The 21,857-nt window shown below is 46.8% G+C and overlaps 2 protein-coding genes across 4 annotated transcripts in view; one reads left to right on the forward strand and one right to left on the reverse strand.

Moving 5' to 3' along the window:
• Nucleotides 1–3,254, forward strand: part of CCDC33 (coiled-coil domain containing 33) — a 153,264-nt gene extending 150,010 nt beyond the window's left edge. For 2 of the 3 annotated variants that reach the window (XM_081925556.1, XM_081925557.1), the window contains 2 exons: nucleotides 1,384–1,443; nucleotides 3,045–3,254. In XM_081925556.1, the coding sequence (XP_081781682.1) occupies nucleotides 1,384–1,443; nucleotides 3,045–3,062 (78 nt within the window). In that variant the 3' untranslated portion in view covers nucleotides 3,063–3,254. Of the gene's footprint in view, nucleotides 1–1,383; nucleotides 1,477–3,044 lie in introns of those variants that run through there. The other variant, XM_081925558.1, reaches the window with a different exon arrangement.
• A 1,153-nt stretch (nucleotides 3,255–4,407) lies between these two features.
• On the reverse strand, nucleotides 4,408–21,531 carry CYP11A1 (cytochrome P450 family 11 subfamily A member 1). The gene is made up of 9 exons (XM_081925648.1): nucleotides 21,134–21,531; nucleotides 15,583–15,738; nucleotides 13,927–14,126; nucleotides 11,455–11,658; nucleotides 8,723–8,883; nucleotides 7,713–7,879; nucleotides 6,990–7,068; nucleotides 6,228–6,419; nucleotides 4,408–5,162 (listed from the first exon to the last, which is right to left on the reverse strand). Exons 1-9 carry the CDS (start codon nucleotides 21,421–21,423, stop codon nucleotides 5,040–5,042), a joined length of 1,572 nt encoding a protein of 523 aa, XP_081781774.1. The 5' UTR covers nucleotides 21,424–21,531; the 3' UTR covers nucleotides 4,408–5,039.
• Nucleotides 21,532–21,857: the final 326 nt, after the last annotated feature.

The raw sequence follows: 21,857 nt of genomic DNA on the forward strand, positions 1-21,857 counted from the left end.
GGGCCTAATGGTCAGGGGTCCCTTTACCTTTACCTTTATTGGTTGACATCCAGACCATCACAACTTGGGATGGAAGCATCTGTCAATTTCTATTCTCTTAGTTTCTCACTTTTCCATCCTTATATTTGGTTCTCCACATTTCTGCATTAATTTGCAAAATAAATAAACAAATAAATCCTCATGAAAATGCACCAGCAATTTTACTGCCAATTTTTCCTAACAAACACATCTTTGTATGCAGTTTTGACTGACATACATATTTTTTGCAAGCAATTGCTTCTAATATAATGCATTTTTGTATGTTGTTTTCACCAATATTTTCATATTTATAGGGACTTCCCCCTAATAGATGCATTTTTGTAAAAAAAAAAACAACTGTTCAGTTGGAGAAGGGCATTGAAAAATTGGAATAAGTGTGAATTTCAAAAGCTGCTTCTGTGTCTTGGTTCTCAACTTATTTTGGAAAGAGGGAATTTTATAGATACAGCTTCATATGCCAGCTGAATTGATTTTCTCCCTGATCAATTGTCACAACTATCTAGCACACAAAGAATTCCACTGGAAACAGAAATAGGGGCAGAAATTCCTGTAATCTGCTTGTTCACCTGAGGTCAGGAAAGTATATACAGTGGTGCCTCGCAAGACGGAAATAATCCGTTCCGCGAGTCTCTTCATCTAGTGGTTTTTTTCGTCTTGTGAAGCAACCCTATTAGCGGCTTAGCGGATTAGCGCTATTAGCGGTTTAGCAGCTTAGCGGCTAAAAGGCTATTAGCGGCTTAGCGACTTATAAAAAGGGGGGGAAAGCGAAAAAAATCGCAAGACGTTTTCGTCTTGCAAAGCAAGCCCATAGGGAAATTCGTCTTGCGAAGCGCATCGAAAAACGGAAAACCCTTTCGTCTAGCGGGTTTTTCGTCTTGCGAGGCATTCGTCTTGCGGGGCACCACTGTATGCTATATTTGCAATCTTTTTTCAGTCCACAAACATTAGATACATAATTATATTATTTCCTGCATTATTTTGACGTCATCTTTCCACTGAAATTAATTGCATAAGCTTCAGCCATAGTGGAGAGTAAGATGAAAAGCACTAAGTTTTAGCAGAAGCTGAACTGCAGCAGAATGGAAACCATGCTGATTGCAACAAAACCAGGATGGGACCAAAATTGCTGCCTCCTTGCACCCCTACATCTAGCCAATAAGAGCCATGAGGGAGCTCTGGTGACTTCTGGACCTTGGGAACTGCATCCCTTCAAAAGGGAAAGTAGAGGGAGTTAGGGTTCCATCTGTGCACAACCACCCCCACCCCCAAAGTTCAGCCTAGACTTAGCTTGGAAAGTTTAAGTATGCCTCTAGCTCATCAGAGTGCTCCCTTACCCACTCACAGGATGAGAAGGAAGGGAGAGGAGATGAAGAGCAGAAGAACGCAAAGATATATGGAGTGAAGGCAAGTGCCCCAAAGTAGCCCAGTGAAGGGTTGGTTCCATTATAGGTCAGTGTAAGGGATGCCCCTTGGTGGGCAGGTGTCTTGACCCAGTGGCTCAAGGGCAGGGAGAGGGAGCCCTGTGTTGCTGAATTCCAGCTCCCATCATCATCCCTGACCATTGGATAAGATTGTTGAGGCTCATGGGGGTCCAGAGTCCAGCAACTCACCCAGTCTCATGTTGCACCAAGGGTGACATTGGGTTTCTCCAGGAATCTGACAACCAGAGATGAAGTTTTGGTTTTGGAACCTCAGGTGCCAAAATCCCCTACAAACCTGGGGTTCTGCCTCATGCAAAACCAATCCACAGAGTCATTGGGGACAGGTGTTACAGAGAGCCAGTGTGGTGTAGTGGTTAAGAGTGGTGGACTCATAATCTGGTGAACCGGGTTCGCTTCCCCGCTCCTCCACATGCAGCTGCTGGGTGACCTTGGGCCAGTCACACTTCTCTGAAGTCTCTCAGCCCCACTCACCTCACAGAGTGTTTGTTGTGGGGGAGGAAGGGAAAGGAGAATGTTAGCCGCTTTGAGACTCCTTAGGGCAGTGATAAAGTGGGATATCAAATCCAAATCCAAACAGAGAGTGGCCTGAGAACCCATTCCACATGTCTGCTCCAAAGGATCAGCATGGCCTAATCCCACCTAACCTATCAGTGCTGAGGGAAGCTCCTTTGCGAGAGGCTTCTCTGCAGGGATGAGTCAAGTGGTGAGTTCCCACCCAGAGCCATCTTTCCCATTGGTTATACTGGCGCTTTGTGCCAGGGCGCCGGCCTCTCAGGGGCGCCCCAGTGAGTGGGGGAGCTGCGTGGCTTTGCCGGCAGCCTCCCCTTTCCCTCCTGCACAGCTGCCAGCTGCGCCCCATCAACCATCTGGCTGGCGGGCGTGCAGCTTGTCTCCCAAGCCTCCGCGGGAGGAGAGCGATCTCCGTAGAGGCTTAGGATGGAAGCTGTGTCCCACCAACTATATGGCTGGCAGATGTGCAGATTCTTTCCCAAGTGATCCCTGCAGTAGCTTGGGAAAAGGTTGACAATTGGGAAACGGGGAATGGGGCACCAGAGGGATCTTTGCACCGCAGCGCCAGGTATGCTTAAGACGACCCTGCTCCCACCTTCTCCCCGAAGACTCAGCTAGTAGTCAGGGTAGGCCTCAGCCTTTTCACAGTGTCCTCCTCCCCCCACCCACAGTGCCAGCCTCTCCTTCCTGCCCACCCACCCCCAACAGCCACTGGTCCCCCTGGGTCATTCAACCATACCTGTATTTGTGACTTTCTGTACCAACACACCTGATGCCTGATCTTTCTAAACAGGCTCCGTGGCAGATTGGGAGCATGTCTAGAGGTCATTCTGCCCAGACAGGGGATGTGCAAGGAAACCTCTACATCATTGCCTTTTTTCCACACACAAAAACGTTGAGTGAAATTTTGCACAGTGTTACAGGGGTGAACCCCTTGCGGCAACCACATTGTGCAGGCCCTCAGAATGTTAGACAGAGTGGGTAGGAGATCTGGCGACTGGGTCATGGAGATTCTAGACACCTTCCTGACACCTGCTCTTTCCCTCTTCTCAGAAGACTCATCCAAATTAGCAAATTCAGCTCAAGACGCATTGGGAGCCTTCGTCCTTTGTGCAGCCTGTGGCGATCTACGCTCGATGGCAGGGCAGATCATCTGTTGTAAATATACCCCTCAAGTTTCATACCCCTTCCTCAAGAGACCGAATGGAGCATGGCATTCCCTAATAAACTTTTATTAAAGTTTTGGCATGCATTCCCCCCAAATGGATACTTTCAAGATCAATGGACTCCCACCAGCTGATGCTGATTTGCTTGGGAAGAAGAAAATTTCTGGAAATGCAGGTGGAGGGAGGGCAGAAGCATCCTGCAGGTGTGGTGGAGGTGCAGCGCTTCCTTACCAGGAGAGAGAGAGGAGGTTGGTGCACTGTAAAGATGCTCTGGTAGAAGCCAACCCTTTGCTCCTGCTTGGACCATTTGCCGTGCGCAAGAGCTACCCAGTCTCCCTCCCTGTAAGTGTCATAAACGGGCTGAGTCAGGATGATGCAGAGGAAGCATTAACCAATAACCAGGGGGGCAGGTGGGATTGGCTCTGACAAGAGTGGGTGGATCTGCCAGAGAGGATCCTGGGGGTGGGGGCTTCCTCAACATGCCCTCTCATCTCCGTCCCCTGTGAGTCCTGCCACATTCTTTGTTCCCTGCAGGGGGGGGGCTTGTTGAAGGACGCTGAGGGTGGGGGCACTATCCCCTTCATCATATAAAAAAGGATGGTGGTAACAGAACAAAGTCTGGTTTCTACATCCCCAATGCCTGCCTGAATAATGGGCGCTCTTAATGGCAGCAAGCGAGTTTCCCCAAACTCAGATCAGATCGCCTTGGCTTGACATATTCTGTTTCCCGGACAAATTTGGGGCTAGTTTGGGCTGAGTTCCAAGGCAGTCAAGACTGAATTCCGAACCAGATGTCCCTAGGAAGTGAACATTTCACCCACTGAAATTGATTGGCGGGGAATTAAAGACAGGGGAAGGAACGGCTGGGCATGTTTAGCCTGGAGAAGAGGAGGTTAAGGGGTGATATGATAGCCATGTTCAAATATATAAAAGGATGTCACATAGAGGAGGGAGAAAGGTTGTTTTCTGCTGCTCCAGAGAAGCGGACACGGAGCAATGGAGAAAGAAGATTCCACCTCAACATTAGGAAGAACTTCCTGACAGTAAGAGCTGTTTGACAGTGGAATTTGCTGCCAAGGAGTGTGGTGGAGTCTCCTTCTTTGGAGGTCTTTAAGCAGAGGCTTGACAACCATATGTCAGGAGTGCTCTGGTGGTGCTTCCTGCTTGGCAGGGGGTTGGACTTGATGGCCCTTGTGGTCTCTTCCAACTCTATGATTCTATGAGAACAAATTTCTCCACACAACATGCAGTTGATTTGTGACATTTGCCACCAGTGCCTTTAATAGAGAATTCAACAATTTTATTGGAATGGAAGTCATTCAACAGCTGCTGGCTCAGTAGAAGACCCGTCTTCAGAGGCAGTCGTGCCCCACTGTTGCTGGACGAGGGGGCAGCAGCTTAGGAGACCTAATGCCTTTAAGGCCTGTTTGTGGAGCCTCCCACAGCACTGCAAGAAGCTGGGTGCTGAACCGATGAGCTCCCTGATCTAGCAGAGTTTGTCTAACATTCTTAAGCCTTCTAGACTTGCCTCTGGCTTGGCCCTAAGACTATGGGAAGACCTGTGCAGCAAGCGTGCTTTTTCTTCCAATGTCTAAATCAGGGTGGAGAACCTTTCTCAGCTTTGGGGCCACGTTCCAGTGGTGGGTGAAGCCACCAGCCCTGGTCTAAATTGTACTGCATGGGAGTCAAGGAGTCCCACCCCAAATTATTTATCTCAATGCTAGTGTCTCCCTTTTTTGCATTTAGGAAAAACGGCCACTGGACACCCAGGGATCTTTATGCACAGATATGAATGGACCGGTCAGGCAGCTCCCCATTCCCCTTGAAGGAGGCTCCATGTGTCTTGCCTTGCCCCAGAGGCTAATGGGAACTCCTTCTCCTTTCACAGCTGGGAGTCCAGAGGCCCTAGGGTCAAGTGGATGGGCTTGTCTGGAACCAAGATGAGTTTGAAAGTGGTGTTGATGTCCACTCCCCTCTTGGTCTCAATCTTGAAGCTCTCCAACATCTAGAGAGATGGAAGGAAAAGGGGTCAAGAGAAGCATTTAGTACCAGGGTGTGATCCAAGAGAACAAGTAGGCTTGTGAGGGCATAGCCAGGAGCCCCGAGACTCAGATTTGGAGGTCCATACCCAGGGCAGCAAGTTTTAAATCTCAGAGACTCATACTGTATATATATAGCTCCTTTTTCTATCACTGAAAAGGAAAATACAGATTGTGTCTCAGTATTACTGACAGTAAACCCAAGTCCATGCAATTAGCGTAGGGCTGTACATGATTGATTTCAACAGGGCTATTCTGAACAAGTAAGTTGGATACAGCAGTATGCTCTTGTTGTTTTGTATCAAGATGCCACCTGCCACACCTTTCAGTGGAAAGGTGGGATACAAATTTAAGCTAATAAAAAAAAGAATTGGGTGTGATGAGCCTTTTTCCATTGCTTTGGTACACAGAACTGGACATGGGACTCCAGTTGGTATCTAACCAAAGCAAAGCAAAGCAGTACTATGACTTCCCTTGAACTGGACAAAAGTCTTCGGTGGATGCAGCCTAGAATTGCATTAGCTGTTTTTGCAGCTGCATCACACGGTTGACTCATAATAATAATAATAAAATTTTATTTATATCCCGCCCTCCCCAGCCGAAGCCGGGCTCAGAGCGGATAACAATAAAAGTAACACAGCATTCTAAAATCAACTCATTCTAAAACCAATTCAGAATCAAATTAATGGCAACCATTGGGCTAGAGTTCTATGAGGATTACCAAAGGAGGGGGTCAGACTGTGCCTTGGCCAAAGGCCTGGTGGAACAGCTCTGTCTTGCAGGCCCTGAGGAAAGATGTCAAGTCCCGCAGGGCCCTAGTCTCTTGTGACAGAGCGTTCCACCAGATCGGGGCCACAGCCAAAAAAGCCCTGGCTCTGATCAAGGCCTGCCTAACCTCCCTGCATGTTGCGAATGCAGTCTCCTAGGACCCCAAGATCCTTCTCACATGTCTTGCTACCATCCAGGCATCCCCCTTCCTATATTGGTGCACCTGGTTATTCATGTCACGGGGGAGGCAGGGCCAGACTCACATGGATCAAGAAGAGCTGCATCTCTAGCTCAGCAATCCGGCGCCCAAGGCACTGGCGTGGGCCAAAGCCAAAGCCCAGCCCCCGGAAGTACGTGGAGTCCGCCTGCAGCCATCTGTGCGGGTTGAACTGCTCAGGCTTGGTGAAAAACCTGGGATCCCGGCCCATCGCGTAAAGTCCCACCTGGACCAATGTCTGTGCATAGGAGGAAAAGAGTTAGTGAACATATACCTAGGTTTTCAGATTTTTCATGTATGTGGCCCAATGGCAGGTCTAGGAGAGCGCAACCGGCTCAGTAACACCAGGCATGGAGCTTTTGGGATACCGCAATAGTCATAGTAGTCACAACTATGATGTCCCAGATATGAGCACCAGATTTTGCAGTTGCACAGGATGCCACTGAAATTTGAGATGCCAAGGTCCGCCATTGATGTGACCCTCCTCCCAATTCCCCTTTGGTGGTTAGATTAGGCTAGGCTAGGCTCGCTTTATTAAATATATGTTCTGCTTCCCATTAAAGTCCCTAAGCGAGTCACAACCAAGTTGTAATAATAATGAAAACGCAGCCATCAAGTCACATTAAGATATTTAAAATGGGTTTAATGGTACAGTTATACCAATGATGCCGCCCTAAGGCCCAGGAAAACAAAGAAAATCTTAATCTTTGCTGATCACTGAATTGGATCATGGCATCATTATCAACATACAGCATCACAAATATAATGGTAGATCAAAGAATGGTGCCTTTCCATCCTGGTTACTCACCTTGGCAGGAATACAGTAATTCTGAAGAATGATGTCTTGCGCCACGTATCTCTGTAACGTCACTGCGACCGGGTGGAGCCTTCAAGAAAGACCGGGGGGAGACATTCATCGACTCAGCCCTAATCCACTCTGGAGAGCTTAACCCCAGAGGTAAGGTAAAGGTCGGGACCCATGACCATTAGGTCCAGTCGTGACCGACTCTGGGGTTGCGGCACTCATCTTGCTTTATTGGCCGAGGGAGCCGGCGTACAGCTTCCGGGTCATGTGGCCAGCATGACTAAGCTGCTTCTGGCGAACCAGAGCAGCGCACAGAAACGCCGTTTACCTTCCTGCCGGAGTGGTACCTATTTATCTACTTGCACTTTGACATGCTTTCCAACTGCTAGGTTGGCAGGAGCAGGGACCAAGCAACGGGAGCTCACCCCGTCGATGGGAATCGAACCGCCGACCTTCTGATTGGCAAGTCCTAGGCTCTGTGGTTTAACCCACAGCGCCACCCATGCCCCACCCCAGAGGTAGTAGCATAGAATTGCAGAAGTGGAAGGGACCCATTCCTGCCAACCTCATTTGTTCTTGCTGACTTCCTACCACCACCCTCTTTCCCCACTCCTTGCCACGTACCCAAAGTTAGACTGCAGGCAGCCTCTGGAGCCTGGGTGCTTCCCCCCTATGTGGCAATGCTTCCACCCTAGACAGGGACCGCCCCATCGCTTGCTGCCCTACCTCAGTGTCTCCTTGATAGCAGCTTTGAGCAGCGGCACAGATTTCAACATTTTCAGGACATCCCCCTGGGAAGACGACCTGGCAGCAAGGATCTCCGACCGCAGCTGCTCCTGCAAGCCAGGAGCCCGGGCCAATTCATACATCGCCCACTGGAGGGTCATTGAAGTCTGGAAGCACACCAGGAATCAATGAGGGGAGAAGGAAGGAGATACAGGGCTGGCTTCTGTCCCAAATATTTGTACACACTGGATCGACGCCTTCTTCAAACATATTAGTTTGTTTCATAAAATTTATACACTGCTTGGTTGTAAGATAGACCTCTCAAAGCAGTTTCCAGCAATAAAGCATAAAATTATCAGTAAAAACAATTATTTTATACAGTCAAAAAAATCAGCGATAGACTAAAAACAGATTAACATTCACACTGACTTTCTAAACCAGGGGTCAGCAACCTTTTTCAACCATGGGCTGGTCCACCGTCCCTCGGACCATGTGGTGTGCCGGACTATTTGGGGGGGGAGGGGGAATGAAAAAAATTCTATGCCGCACAAATAACCCAGAGATGCATTTTAAATAAAAGCACACATTCTACTCATGTAAAAATACCAGACAGGCTCCACAAATAACCCAGAGGTGCATTTTTTAAAAAAGGACACATTCTACTCTTGTAAAAACACGCTGATTCGTGGGCCAGATTGAGAAGGCGATTGGGCCGCATCCGACCCCAAGGCCTTAGGTTCCTACCCCTGTTCTAAACATCTGGTGGACTTGTCTGAACAAGAATGTTTCCAGCGGTCGCTGAATAGAGTACAGCGATTTCAATAGGCAGGGAGTTCCAGAGTGTCACACTAAAAAACTGAGTTCTTACAAATGTGAAACAGGTGCTAAGTGTCTCCTGTAACAGTTTGGTTTAGAGGCAGGCACTGCTGAGAAATTCAGTTCAGGACCCCTTTAAAGCCAGATCTCTACAACTCACACTTGTTTTCAACAGCCCTGCCTGCATCTCTTACCGTGTCTACACCTCCTGCCATCATCTCTGTGACGCTGGCTTTCGTATCTTCGAGAGGCAGCTTGTTCTGAAGCAAGAGGCTGGACAAAATGCCCATGTACTCTTGGTCACTTCTCCGTTTCAGGCGGAGGTCTCGGTAGATGTTCTGGATACACTTGTCAGCTGGTGAGACAGAGAGGAAGAAAGTGGGCGCTGTGTCCAGTTCTGGGCACCACAGTTTAAGAAGGATGTTAACAAGCTGCAAGGGGTGCAGAGGAGGGTGACTAAGATGACCAAGGGCCTGGAAACCAAGACTTAGGAGGAACACTTAAAGGAGCTGGGGATGTTTAGCCTGGAGAAGAGGAGACTGAGAGGAGGTAGGAGAGCCATCTTCAAATACCTGAAGAGCTGTCACATGGTAGATGGATCAAGCTTGTTTTCTGCTACTCCAGAGGGGAAGACCCGAACAAATGGATGCAAGTTACAAGAAATGAGATTCTAAGGCTGTCTCGCCAGAGTGGTGCATGCTCTAGTTATCTCTCGCTTGGACTACTGCAATGCGCTCTATGTGGGGCTACCTTTGAAGGTGACCTGGAAACTACAACTAATCCAGAATGCGGCAGCTAGACTGGTGACTGGGAGCGGCTGCTGAGACCATATAACACCAGTCTTGAAAGACTGGCTCCCAGTACATTTCCGAGCACAATTCAAAGTGTTGGTGCTGAACCTTAAAAGCCCTAAACGGCCTCTGTCCAGTATACCTGAAGGAGCGTCTCCACCCCCATCATTCTGCCCGGATACTGAGGTCCAGCACCAAGGGCCTTCTGGCGGTCCCCTCACTGCGAGAAGCCAAGTTACAGGGAACCAGGCAGAGGGCCTTCTTGGTAGTGGCACCCGCCCTGTGGAATGCCCTCCCATCAGATGTCAAAGAGATGAACAATTACCAGACTTTTAGAAGACATCTGAAGGCAGCCCTGTTTAGGGAAGTTCTTAATGTTTGAAGTTTTATTCTGTTTTTAGTGTTCTGTTGGAAGCCTCCCAGATGGCTATAAATAAGTAAATTATTATTATTATTATTATTACTATTACTATTATTATTATTATTATTTATAGTAAGGTAAACTGTGAGTAAATTCAATAGGGTATTATGCTAATGTTTAATAGACTACTGTATTTTAATACTTTGTTGGAAGCCGCCCAGAGTGGCTGGGAAAACCCAGCCAGATGGGTGGGGTATATTTAATAAATTATTATTATTATTATTATTATTATTATTATTAGCAGCAGCAGCAGCAGCAGCAGCAGCAGCAGCAGCATTTCATAGGCCATTGTGAGAACAGGATGCTTCACTACAGTAGATGGGCCATTGGCCTTATCCAGGAGGCTCTTTTTCTGTTCTTGCTGTTCTTTTACAGTTAACGAAAAGCATTTCCAAATAAATTAAGACCTCACTGTGTGACCTTGGAGAACGCTGCATGGATAGCACAGGGTGAAACGGATAAATGACCATATGTCAGCTTTTGATGTTTACACGTTCCTAGATGTAGCCTTGATGCTGAAGGCGAGCTGGGGCTCTGAGTCTCCCTTGCTCTGCCCCCCTCGCCTCCTCCTTCAACTGCTCAGACACCATTCCTGTGATTCATTGAAGAACCTCAAAGGCCTTCCTTCCCACCCCTCCACCCCCAGGTGGCGCTTGGAGCTACTCTTTGCCATGTTGCTCTTTCACGTTTGGGGGACCTGTGGCCCTCCAGATGTCCCTGAGCAACTCCTCCCATCATCCCTGGAAACTGCCCATGCCTCTAGTAGAAACTGGAGGGCCAGCAGTTTCCCACTCCTGCTCTCCTTTTCACAATCAATGGGAAATGAACATCTCTGGCCCGGTGTGACGGACAGCTGAGCCAGACCAGTTTCTGGTGATGCCATGCCTTGGAATTCCACCTGAGGGCTGGACCTTCTCTCTGATTGGCTGTCAAGACAGCCAGTCAAGGGGGGGCAGAATAAAAGGAGCCATTTTGAGGGAGAGGGAGATGGTTTAAGAGGGAGCCGGAGGGAAAGTTAAGGAAGGTTGGCTCTGGTCTGTCATTGTAACATACACCCTGAGGAAAACACCTATTGCTAGAGAAAGGAGTCTGGAAATAAGCAGAGCATCAACCATCTCGTCTAGGAACCTGTAACACCTAATGGAAGAGCAATGACTGAAATAAGCCACTGAAGTTTAAAAGAAGCTGTGCATTCACTACCTTGTTCAGACTACAGTCACTAGATTTAGTATAATTATTAACAAGTTATCTGTTTCCTGAGAGACCTTGATCTCGTGACACTTCATTTGTTTTACCAGCTTTGTTTTGTAAAATAAATCAGAGTCAGATAAAATAAATCCGAGAACCCTTTTCTAGTTGTAGATATTTCCCTCAGAGTGGATGTGTTCTTGAACTCTGGTAATCACAGAATCTTAGAACTAGTGTTGGAAGGGATCCCAGAGCTCTTTTAGTCCAACCCACCACAATGCAGGAAAGGAACTAAAGCAACGTGTTTCTTGCTGACCTGAATGAAGGAGAGAGAGGAATCTGAGCGTGTTTAAGGACTAGCCTACTGTGCAAAGGTAAAACTTGCATTTCCTGCTCTGCCCCATCCCCTGGGAGGTTGCTTAGAAGGTAACCTCCCAGGTTCTAGGTTGCCTAGAAAGTAACCTAGAAGGCCCTTGGCCTTAGAAAAGTGCCCCATCCTTGGGGCTCCATGTAAACACATGCTCACCATGCTTGAAGATGATGTCCCAGGCCTTCACATGGTCCAGCCAGATCTTGGAGTTGATCCTGCGCAGAAAGCTCGGCGGAAGATACAGCATCGGCGAGGTAGTGTTGAACATCAGGGTTACGGCGTCGATGAACTGCTGGCTCTCTGGGTCAATGACATCCTGCAGGAGTCCTAGGCGTGTACCGTACAGGACATTGCACACCGCTGGGCAAAAGGGCAGAAGGAGAAGATGAATCCCTGCTGTACAGAAACGCCCCATACTCTGTCCACTTGGGGGTGGGAGTCAAATGGGTAGCACTTTGGCCGCACATCCCACGGGTGACCCTACGGGTCCCTTCCATCCCTGCAATTCTATGATTTCCTATGGCTGGGTGTCGTTGCACAATGGACTTTAAGATCTCAAGGAACATAAGAAAAGCCTTGGCCCAGGTCCTCTTCTCACAGTGGCTGAACAGTTGCCTGTGGGAACCCCACAAGGCCGGGTCTGAGCATAACAGCAAGTCTCCCCTCCTGCTCTTTCTAGCAACCGGTATCTGGAAGCAATGCTGCCTTCAACTGTGGAGGTAGAGCCATGGTGGCTCATAGTCACTGACAACCCTCTCCTCCTCCATGGGTTTCTCTAATCCTCTTTTGAAGCCATCACATGTTGGTAGCCATCGCTGCCTACTGCGGGAGGGAGTTCCACAGTTTAGCTCAGGGCCAGTCCTCCAGTGAGGCAGAGTGAGGCAGCAGATGCTGAGGTAGCAGAAGAGGCTAGAGCTGAGGTAGCAGAAGAGGCTAGGGCTTGCCTTGTAGTCCCTAGGCTAGCCTGCAGTGGAAGACAATGTCCTATGGACGGCTTCTGCATGTGCCCTGTGGGAGGGCACCATCTTGTCTTTTGCCTCAGCAGCACCATAGCAAGGTGGATGAGTGAATGGGAAACTCTTTGGAAAACATGAATTTTACGGCATGTTACACAATAGAAGAAAATATGATGAAAATGCAGTTCAGGTGGTACCTTACACCATCAAAACTCTCCAAGATGTATAAAAATATTTCAGACAAATGTTGGCGGTGTGTAAATATGTACCATATGTGGTGGACATGCCAAAAAATTAAAGAGTTCTGGAACCTCATCTATGATGAGATGAAAAAGATCTTTAAATTATCATTTGCAAAGAGGCCAGAAGCATTTCTACTTGGAATTTTAGCCAGTGATATCCCGAAAAATATAAGAGAAATTTTTATATGTGCAACAGCCGCTGCCCAGTTATTAATTGCATCGAACTGGAAAGGGGGAAAAGTACCCTCAGTAAGGGAATGGCAAAATACGTTATTAGACTATGCAGAATTGGCTCAATTGACAGATATATTAAGGGGAAATACAAAACAATCATTCACACAAAAATGGGATATGTTCAAGAAATACCTACAAAAATATAATGACATAACATCTATGGCAGCGTTTGAATGACCCTTGTGTAAATTAAATACAACTAAGCAAGGAAAAACAGTACAATATGTTGTAAGAAAGTACTAGAGACTATAGTAAGAGTGAGGTAAGAAGTATAAGTACATTCAATGTCGTAAATGTAACTTACATCGGGAAATGATGTTTTCATATAATTTATTTTATTGGATTTTTTACTTTGGTTTATTATTGTTTAGTTAGAAATTATAAGAAAAGAGCATGTACAAATACAAGTTTGAATCAATATTTAATGGTATAATTATTTAAGGCTGTACATGTACCTAAGATTGTGTGTGGATGTAAAATAATAAGAAGAAGATTTATAAAGGTAAAGGGTAAAGGGACCCCTGACCATTAGGTCCAGTCATGGCCGACTCTGGGCTTGCGGCGCTCATCTCGCTTTACTGGCTGAGTCATGTGGTCATGTGGCCAGCATGACTTAGCCGCTTCTGGCGAACCAGAGCAGCGCACGGAAACGCCGTTTACCTTCCTGCCGGAGTGGTACCTATTTATCTACTTGCACTTTGATGTGCTTTCGAACTGCTAGGTTGGCAGGAGCAGGGACCAAGCAACGGGAGCTCACCCCATCACACGGATTCGAACCGCCAACCTTCTGATTGGCAAGTTCTAGGCTCTGTGGTTTAACCCACAGCGCCACCTGCGTGCCTAATAAGATTTATAGGAAGCGGAAAAAGGAAAAGAAGAAGAACAACATAAGAAGAGTCTGCTGGATCCAGCCAATGGACCGTCTAGTCCAGCATCCTGTTCTCACAGGGGCCGACCAGATGACTCAAGGAGAAACCCATTAGCAGTGGAAGACCAACACACTCCCCTCCAGTGGCTTCCAGGAACTCGTGTTTGGAAGCCATGCTGCCTCTGACAGTGGAGGCATCTGTATCCTCTCTCAAGCCACCGCTTATTCCTGGAATCATAGGACGACAGAGTTGGAAGGGACCCTGGGGGTCACCTAGCACACCTTCCTGCAATATATTCCCTCCCATTGAGCTCCCTTGCCTACTCACACTCCAGAGCAAACCGGAACAGCTCGTTGCTGAGGTCAGCCGTCCATTTCCCCTGCCCACTTCTTTGGATCTGCGTGTGCACTCTCTGGACAAAATCTTCTCCCACCTCGTTCAGGAGAGGCACAAAGTGATCGGTCATCTTGAGGGACAGGGCCTCCCTGTTGATGACCAGGCGGTCATGGCGCCAACTCTCGCCGCTCCTAAGCGGGTGAAAGAGAAACAGAAGGATCAGTGAGGACGGATCCCACGGAAATGCAGAAGAAACGTATGCAGGGCCTTACATCATTTCATATTACTTATTTATCTCATGACATTTATCACTGTAAAAAAGAAAACCCTCAAAACAGGTTTCTTTTAATAAGAAGACAAAGCAATAAAATTCACAATAAGGAGAATTAATAAAAGTGTAAGACTTTCAAGATGTTAAAATAAAAATAGACTGAAAACAGGTTAAAGGTTGCATCAACTATCTAAGCATCTGGGTAGGCTTTTCTAGACAAGAATGATTTTAGCCAGCACCAAAAAAAGTCCAGTAAAGGCATTTGCTTGGTATCCATTGGCAGGGAGTTCCAAAGTGTAGGTGCTGAAAGGTGGAGGTCTTGTGAAAGAGGAGCGGGTGTTCTTTGGCACCTGTAACAAGGCCAGTTCTGACCATCGAAGTGATCAAGTGGGGTAGGGCATCATGTACTACCCCACATGATCATCTTGGGGGACAGTGCCTGGTGATCCCAGCGAATAAACGGATCCCAAGTTTACACTAATAGTAATTACCTGGACTTCCAATAAGTGTTAGCCAACAGCATTTATAGGAAGTCCAGCGACTGCATAGAGAGGGACTCCTGACCTCTGTGACCTCCTCATCTGAATGTCAAAAGGGGTCAGATTCACCCAAATGCCTGGGTAAACAGGAATATTTTCAAATCCCCCCTGAAAGTTATTAATAATTGGGTTTCGGGGTTGAACGGTCCTCACTCCTAACCCTTTGACATGCTGGTTAGGGCTGGCAGGAGTTGGCATCCAAAGCAGTGGTTAGGGAAGGCAGCACTGAGCTGGATGCCCATCAACTTCAATAGATCTACTCTGAGTAGGACTCAAACATAATACTTCCCAGTGGCCGGCGGTCACCATTAAAATGGGCTGCAAAGTGGAAGTTACAGGAATTAGGTACCAATGATTGAGGAGTGACAGGCGAAGATGATGGACTTTGCAGAATTGGCCAAACTAACCTGCAGGATTTGAGACCAGGACGATCAAAAATCTCAAAGGGACTGGAGTAAATTTATTGTATATTTGAATAATAATTGCAAAAATCTAAAGACACTAGCAGGACTGAAATAAATCCTATAGCGTGGACAATAGGCTAAAGAGCTAAAGTGCGAGATAGGATTTGAAAGTGGAAAACCTGCTGAAGGGGAGGAGGGAAGTCACAGGCTTGGCAAAGCTGAAAGTAAATATGTGTGTTATTGTATTGTTAAAATACCGTTTAAGGAGAAAAATAATAAAAATCTATTTAAAAATAAAAAATAAAATGAACAGTCCTCCCCTAAGATTTCCTGCAGATTCCCTATGTATGCTTTTCTGCAGTTATTCCCCACCCCTGTAGATTCCCTGGTCACAAAATGCCCTCTTGCCCCCAGCACATCACACAAGCCTTACTTGAGAAGCACTCCGTATGCCTTATTGCGGAAGTCACGATAGGCCGTCCAGGGTGGTACCATGAACCTCTCTGGGTACACGCCTTCCGCTTTAAAGAGCAAAGCCGCATCCTTAGGATCAATGATGTTGACACTTTCGTAGGTGCCCAGCTTCTCCCTGCAGCAAGAACAACGAGGAACATGGGTGAATTGCAACTACTCACCACCCAGGCCTTCTCTTTTCTGGAGGAAGAACGTAAGGAGAGACCGCTGGATCAGGCCAACAGCCCACCTAGTCCGTCATCCTGCTCTTGGAGTGGCCAGCCAGTTGTGCCAGTGGGGAACCCACAAGTAGGACCTGGGAACAAGAGCATCACGCTCTGCTCCTGTGTTTTCCAGCAGCTAGTGTTCAGAAGCGCTGCTGCCTTCAGCCCTGGAGGCAGAACACAGCCAGCCATCACGGCTTGCAGCAGTTGGCAGCTGCGTCCTTCACCAACATAGCGTCATGAAAAGAGAAAAGCCTTTCTCCATGCCAGGCATAAGTAACACAAAAGTGTAGCAGCAGAAGACCCAGCATCAAACAGGCTGAACATGCTATAATTCCTGCACTGCAGGGGGTTGCGCTAAAGTTCCCTTCCAACTCTACAATTCTATGTCTCACTTGACAGTCCTCTGTTTAAAAGACTGTCAAGAGCATGGGTCGGCAAACTAAGGCCCATGGGCCAGATCAGGCCCAATTGCCTTCTGGGTCCGGCCCGTGTATGGTCCTGGAATCGCCACGTGGATTGCCAGCGTGCAACGTTCTTTCCCTCACACGGCATCGGTGTCTCCTCCCTCCCTCCTCCTGGCTTCTCCCCGCCCTGCCTAGAGGAGGAAGGGGGCTGGGCTTTGTTGGTGCCAGCAGCAGCAGTGCTTGAACAGTCGCCATTTTAAGCAGCCCCTCTCCGGAGCCTTTTTGCGTGGTGCTCATCGTTCCTCCGCCACTGCCAGTCCCTGCTGCTCCCAAGACACAGGTAAGCAGTCACCAGGGCTCGTGGTGCTCTTGCATCATTCCCCCCCCCAAAAAAATATAGTCCGGCCCATCACAAGGTGCTGAGGGACAGTGGACTGGCCCCCTGCTGAAAAAGTTTGCTTTCCCCTGGTCAAGAGGGCAAGTTCCCACACAAATGCACCCTCTGTTCAAAAGGTTTAAGGCCAGTGAGAGACAAGGCAGTGAGACAGCAGAAGCCTTGAAGTTACCTGTTCACAGTTAGCAGGTGTAACCAAACAATTAAACCCCTGGGTTGCAAACAATTTTCAGTAATATCCAAGGCAACACAATGACCAAGTACAGCGGTACCTTGGGTTACATACACTTCAAGTTACAGACACTTCAGGTTACAGACTCCGCTAACCCAGAAATAGTACCTCGGGTTAAGAACTTTGCTTCAGGATGAGAACAGAAATCGTGCTTCAGCAGCGCGGAGGCAGCAGGAGGCCCCATTTGCTAAAGTGGTGCTTTAGGTTAAGAACGGACCTCCGGAATGAATTAAGTACTTAACCCAAGGTACCTCTGTACAACAATGCAATATCAATATAAACTCTTTATATAGTCTACACAGAACATTGAACAATATGAGAAACCTAATAAACAAAAATCTTATTAATCTCTGAAAATCACTAAATGTGCACTCTTGATGGATTCTCTTGAAAACAGAACCAAATAAACGTAAGTCTTATAAGTCTCTGAAAGTCTTAGTAGACAATCAAGTCTCTGAAAAAAGCAATGGGTCAGATTCTTATCTGATGAAAACAAGCCGTTAAAGCTTTGTTTTATGACGACCAACAGGTGTAGTGAACAGTGATTCCGATATAAGAGATTTATAAGATTTCAGTTTATTTGGTTTCTCATATTGTTCAATGTTCCGTATAGACTATATAAAGTGTTTATATTGATATTGCATTGTTGTACTTGGTCATCGTGTTGCCTTGGATATTACTCAGTTAGCAGGTAGACAGCAGACCGACTGAGCTGGCAAACAGGTCCTCTGGCCACAGCCTTTTGAAATGAATTCCTGTTAACATCATGATACCTGCTATTTCATTCTCTGGTGCTGAAATTGTCCTGAAGCCGCACAGTTAACCTATGGAACTCCCTCCTGCAAGAGGTTGTGATTGCCACAAACTAGGATGGCTGCAAAAGAGGACTGGACACATTCGAGGAGAAGGAAAGGGCTATCGATGGCAACTAGTCGGGATTGCTATGTTCTGACTCTACAGTTGGAGGCACAATGTTTCTGAATACCAGGGACTGGAAATCACGGGAGGGAAAGGGGTCCTGTGGTCAAATCCTGGTTTCAGGTTTCACATAATGGGCCACTGGAAGAACAGGGGGCGGAACTAAGATGGGCTCCTCTTGTCCTGATCCAGAAGGCTCTTATGTTCTTAAGCAAAAAGCAAAAAACAAAAACCACACCAAAATTGCTAGCAGTAAATTATATTTGATGGAACGATCATTTTGAAACACCCTGTTCTGCTCAGGCCAAAAATATTTTTATTAACTTATCTGAAAGACACACACCATCTCTAAAGACAGGGTTAGAGTAAAGAGCAAGGATTTGACGTGCAAAGTAAAAAGGTAAAGGTAAAGGACCCCTGGATGGTTAAGTCCAGTCAAAGGCGACTATAGGGTTGCAGTGCTCATCTCGCTTTCAGGCCAAGGGAGCCGGAGTTTGTCCACAGACAGCTTTCCGGGTCATGTGACCAGCAGGACTAAACCGCTTCTGGCGCAACAGGACACCGTGACAGAAACCAGAGTGCACAGACTTGCACTGTTGTGCTTTTCAAACTGCTAGGTTGGCAGAAGCTGGGACAGAGCAACAGGAGCTCACCCCGCTGTGCAGATTCGAACCACCGACCTTCCAATCAACATACCTAAGATGTTCAGTGGTTTAGAACACAGCACCACCCATATCTTCCTCTATGTCATGGGTAGGCAAACTAAGGCCCAGGAGCCGGATCAGGCCCAATCGCCTTCTAAATCCAGCCTGCAGACGGTCCATGAATCAGCATGTTTTTACATGAGTAGAATGTGTCCTTTTATTTAAAATGCATCTCTGGGTTATTTGTGGGGCATAGGAATACGTACATATATATTTTTCAAAATACAGTGATACCTCGGGTTAAGTACTTAATTTGTTCCGGAGGTCCGTTCTTAACCTGAAGCTGTTCTTAACCTGAAGCACCACTTTAGCTAATGGGACCTCCTGCTGCTGCCGCGCCGCCGGAGCACGATTTCTGTTCTCATCCTGAAGCAAAGTTCTTAACCCGAGGTACTATTTCTGGGTTAGCAGGGTCTGTAACCTGAAGCGAATGTAACCTGAAGCGTATGTAACCCGAGGTACCACTATATAGTCTGGCCCCCCACAAGGTCTGAGGGACAGTTGACCGGCCCCCTGCTGAAAAAGTTTGCTGACTCCTGCTCTATGCAAAGTAGGGGCTGTGCAGGCAAGTGCTCTCTCTTAAGGAAAACATACACAAAACAATGGGAACTTTGGGCAACCCAGTCAGATGAGTGGGATATATATATATATATATATATATATATTCATATTCCCCTAGATCTAAGATGTCCAACAAAGGGGAAATAAGGAAGCAGGTCTGAATGAGGACGGGCAATGTTTAAAGATATTTATAATAGCAAGCAGATTGAAAGGAGCTGCAATGGTTTTTTGGTCTTCTAAGAGGGCTTCTTGATATACAAAATCAAAACTAGAAAAAAATCAAATAAAACAAACTCTACAAACTAAGCAAGCTGATTTAAACATTTCCCCTCTGTAAATGGGTGCCTGCTTAATGGCATTGCCAGAAAAGAGGACAGTTTTGCATACTGTTTGCTAATTGATATGTACAGCTATAAACACACACATACACACAGAAAGAGATTTATCCAATGCCAAAGTCAGCAAATAAAGTCAGTTAAGATGCAAAAAAATCACAGAGTAGCTTAATCAATTATCAGTTAAACAATTAAAACAGCCGAGTGATATGTTAGTTAAACAGAAAGAACAAAAATAAGACATGTTCAGAATTTCAGCCAGAGAATACTGGCTGAAATTAGCCATGGCTCTTAGATCTCCTCTGAGTAAATGTTAGTTGAACATAACTCACAGTTATACAGTAATTGGAATTGTCACAATAATTACAATTGTCAGAGGGCCAGCCAGTTTGGGCCAGACTTTGTCAGTGAGATTCCAGGCTAACAGCTCAGGGGGGGAAGGAAATGGCCTTTTGCGGGACCCACTGAAGAGGACAACAACACCATACAATTCAAAACGGCAACATTTGATTGCACATTTGTTCAAAATCCAGTTAAAACTATTTAGTTGAACTGACCAAAACTGATGACAAGCTTTCCAAAGTCTGAAGCTCATTCACAGCTCCAGCGCCCACCCATAGCTGTTAACAGTTCCCTTTTCTTAAGGGAAATTCCCTTATTCCGAATAGGATTCCTCGCAAGAAAAGGGGAAAAATTGACAGCTATGCGCCCCCCCTCCTTGCCTCTCAGCGTCCCCCCGGGCGATCCCGCTGCCACCCCCTGCTTTGTGAACCAAAGGACAATGGGAGCACATTTCCCCACCAAAGTGGCCTGGGAACTGTAACTTATCCCTCACATAGCACTGCGCCCAGCACTCATCGCAAACTACAGTTCCCAGGAATCGGAGCCGGAGGGTTGATGTCCTTTAAACAGCAGCCTAGTCTTAAGTGGTCCCATGAGCAAATCCAGTGCTTTTTTTCTGGGGAGACGCGCGGGCGACGCGAACCCCGAAACGTTTTGTGAATCTAAATGCACGTGGGAAGGATGCGGAGGAAGAGGCGGCGGCGGCAGGAGGGGAGAGGCAGGAAGAAAGCGGCCACCTGCGAGCTCCGCCGTCCTCTGATCCTCTGGCCTTGGGCGCCCCCGCCAAAAAGCTCCCTCCCCTTGGCGGTGCGCCCTGCGCCCCTTCCCCTTCCTTCTCTTATTTCACTAATTTTCTCTCTCTTCTTCCCACCCCAATTGAAAGTATCTGTCAATGTCTGCTTGTCGTCCCCCTCTGTTTTACCATTTATTTTTGGATACGGGAAGGCTTCTGGAAGGACCTCAATTCCCCTTCTTTTCTGGATATATTTTTTAAAAAATAATTTCTGTGGTCCTTAATAATCAGTTCTTTCTTTCTTTCTTTCTTTCTTTCTTTCTTTCTTTCTTTCTTTCTTTCTTTCTTTCTTTCTTTCTTTCTTTCTTTCTTTCTTTCTTTCTTTGCAGAACCACAAATTCTGGTCTGAGAATTTGTGTTTTCCCCTCTGGGTTTCCTTTTTTAAAAAATAAAAATTAAAATTAAAAGCCATCTTTTGGAATAAGCCTTCTCTGTCCTGTCCATTTATTTATTTCCCCCGATTTGAACTATAAAATGGTGATTCATTTGAGTGAAAATGAAAGCACCCCTTAAACATATTTTTTTAGGGGGAAAAGCAATGAGCAAATCATTTCAGAAAGCCCAAGGAGCTGCTAAAAATGAGAGAGGGTGGAACATATCAGCCAAAAGAGACCCCCTTACCTGTAGATTGGTCCAAATTGCTGGAACTTCTTTACCATGATGTTGTGGACATTGTGGAAGCCGTCTTCTTTCCAGAAGTGGTACAGGTTGAGCCAGCTGTTCCTCCAGTGGCCAGGTAATTGGTCAAATGGCCTGCCCACTTTCTCCTGTAGAGGAGAGGGGTGCAACTCTCCAGAAGCTGCGTGAACTCTGCGGTGGCCCAGAGGCTGGGTAGTTTCAGACCAGTATAAGATCCTCAAGCTGCTGGGGATGCCCAAGCCAGGGTGGCAGAAAGCATGCCTGGCTTGCATTGCAGCAGTAGGGAATAAAAGAAAAAACCAAGAGAGAACAAAGCAGCCAGAGGAGAAATCCTTTGGAAGTGATGCAAGTTCTCCAAAGGTCAGGCTCTTATAGCAGCTGGGCTGCCGTCTCAAGGATGCCGAACGCCCAGTGGCTCTTGGCTTGAAATCCCAGCCCATTTGCCCACCCCCTTTATGATATTATTCATTTGAACAAGGAATAAAGTCTTTTGGCTAAGACAGGGGTCTGCAACCTTTAAGACAAAAAGAGCCACTTGGACCCGTTTCTGAAGAAAAAAAAACTGGGAGCCGCAAAACTCGTCATTATAAAAATAACTTTTTTGTCATTTTTTTATTATTTCTTTGTTTGACCCCTCAGAATTACTCCTCCTCATAGAAATAAACGTTAAATTAACAAGTTACCTTTTTGTGTGTGTGTGCTCTTC

The sequence above is a fragment of the Podarcis melisellensis genome, assembly GCF_964234715.1.
Source record: "Podarcis melisellensis genome assembly, chromosome: 9".
NCBI classification, from domain to species: domain Eukaryota; kingdom Metazoa; phylum Chordata; class Lepidosauria; order Squamata; family Lacertidae; genus Podarcis; species Podarcis melisellensis.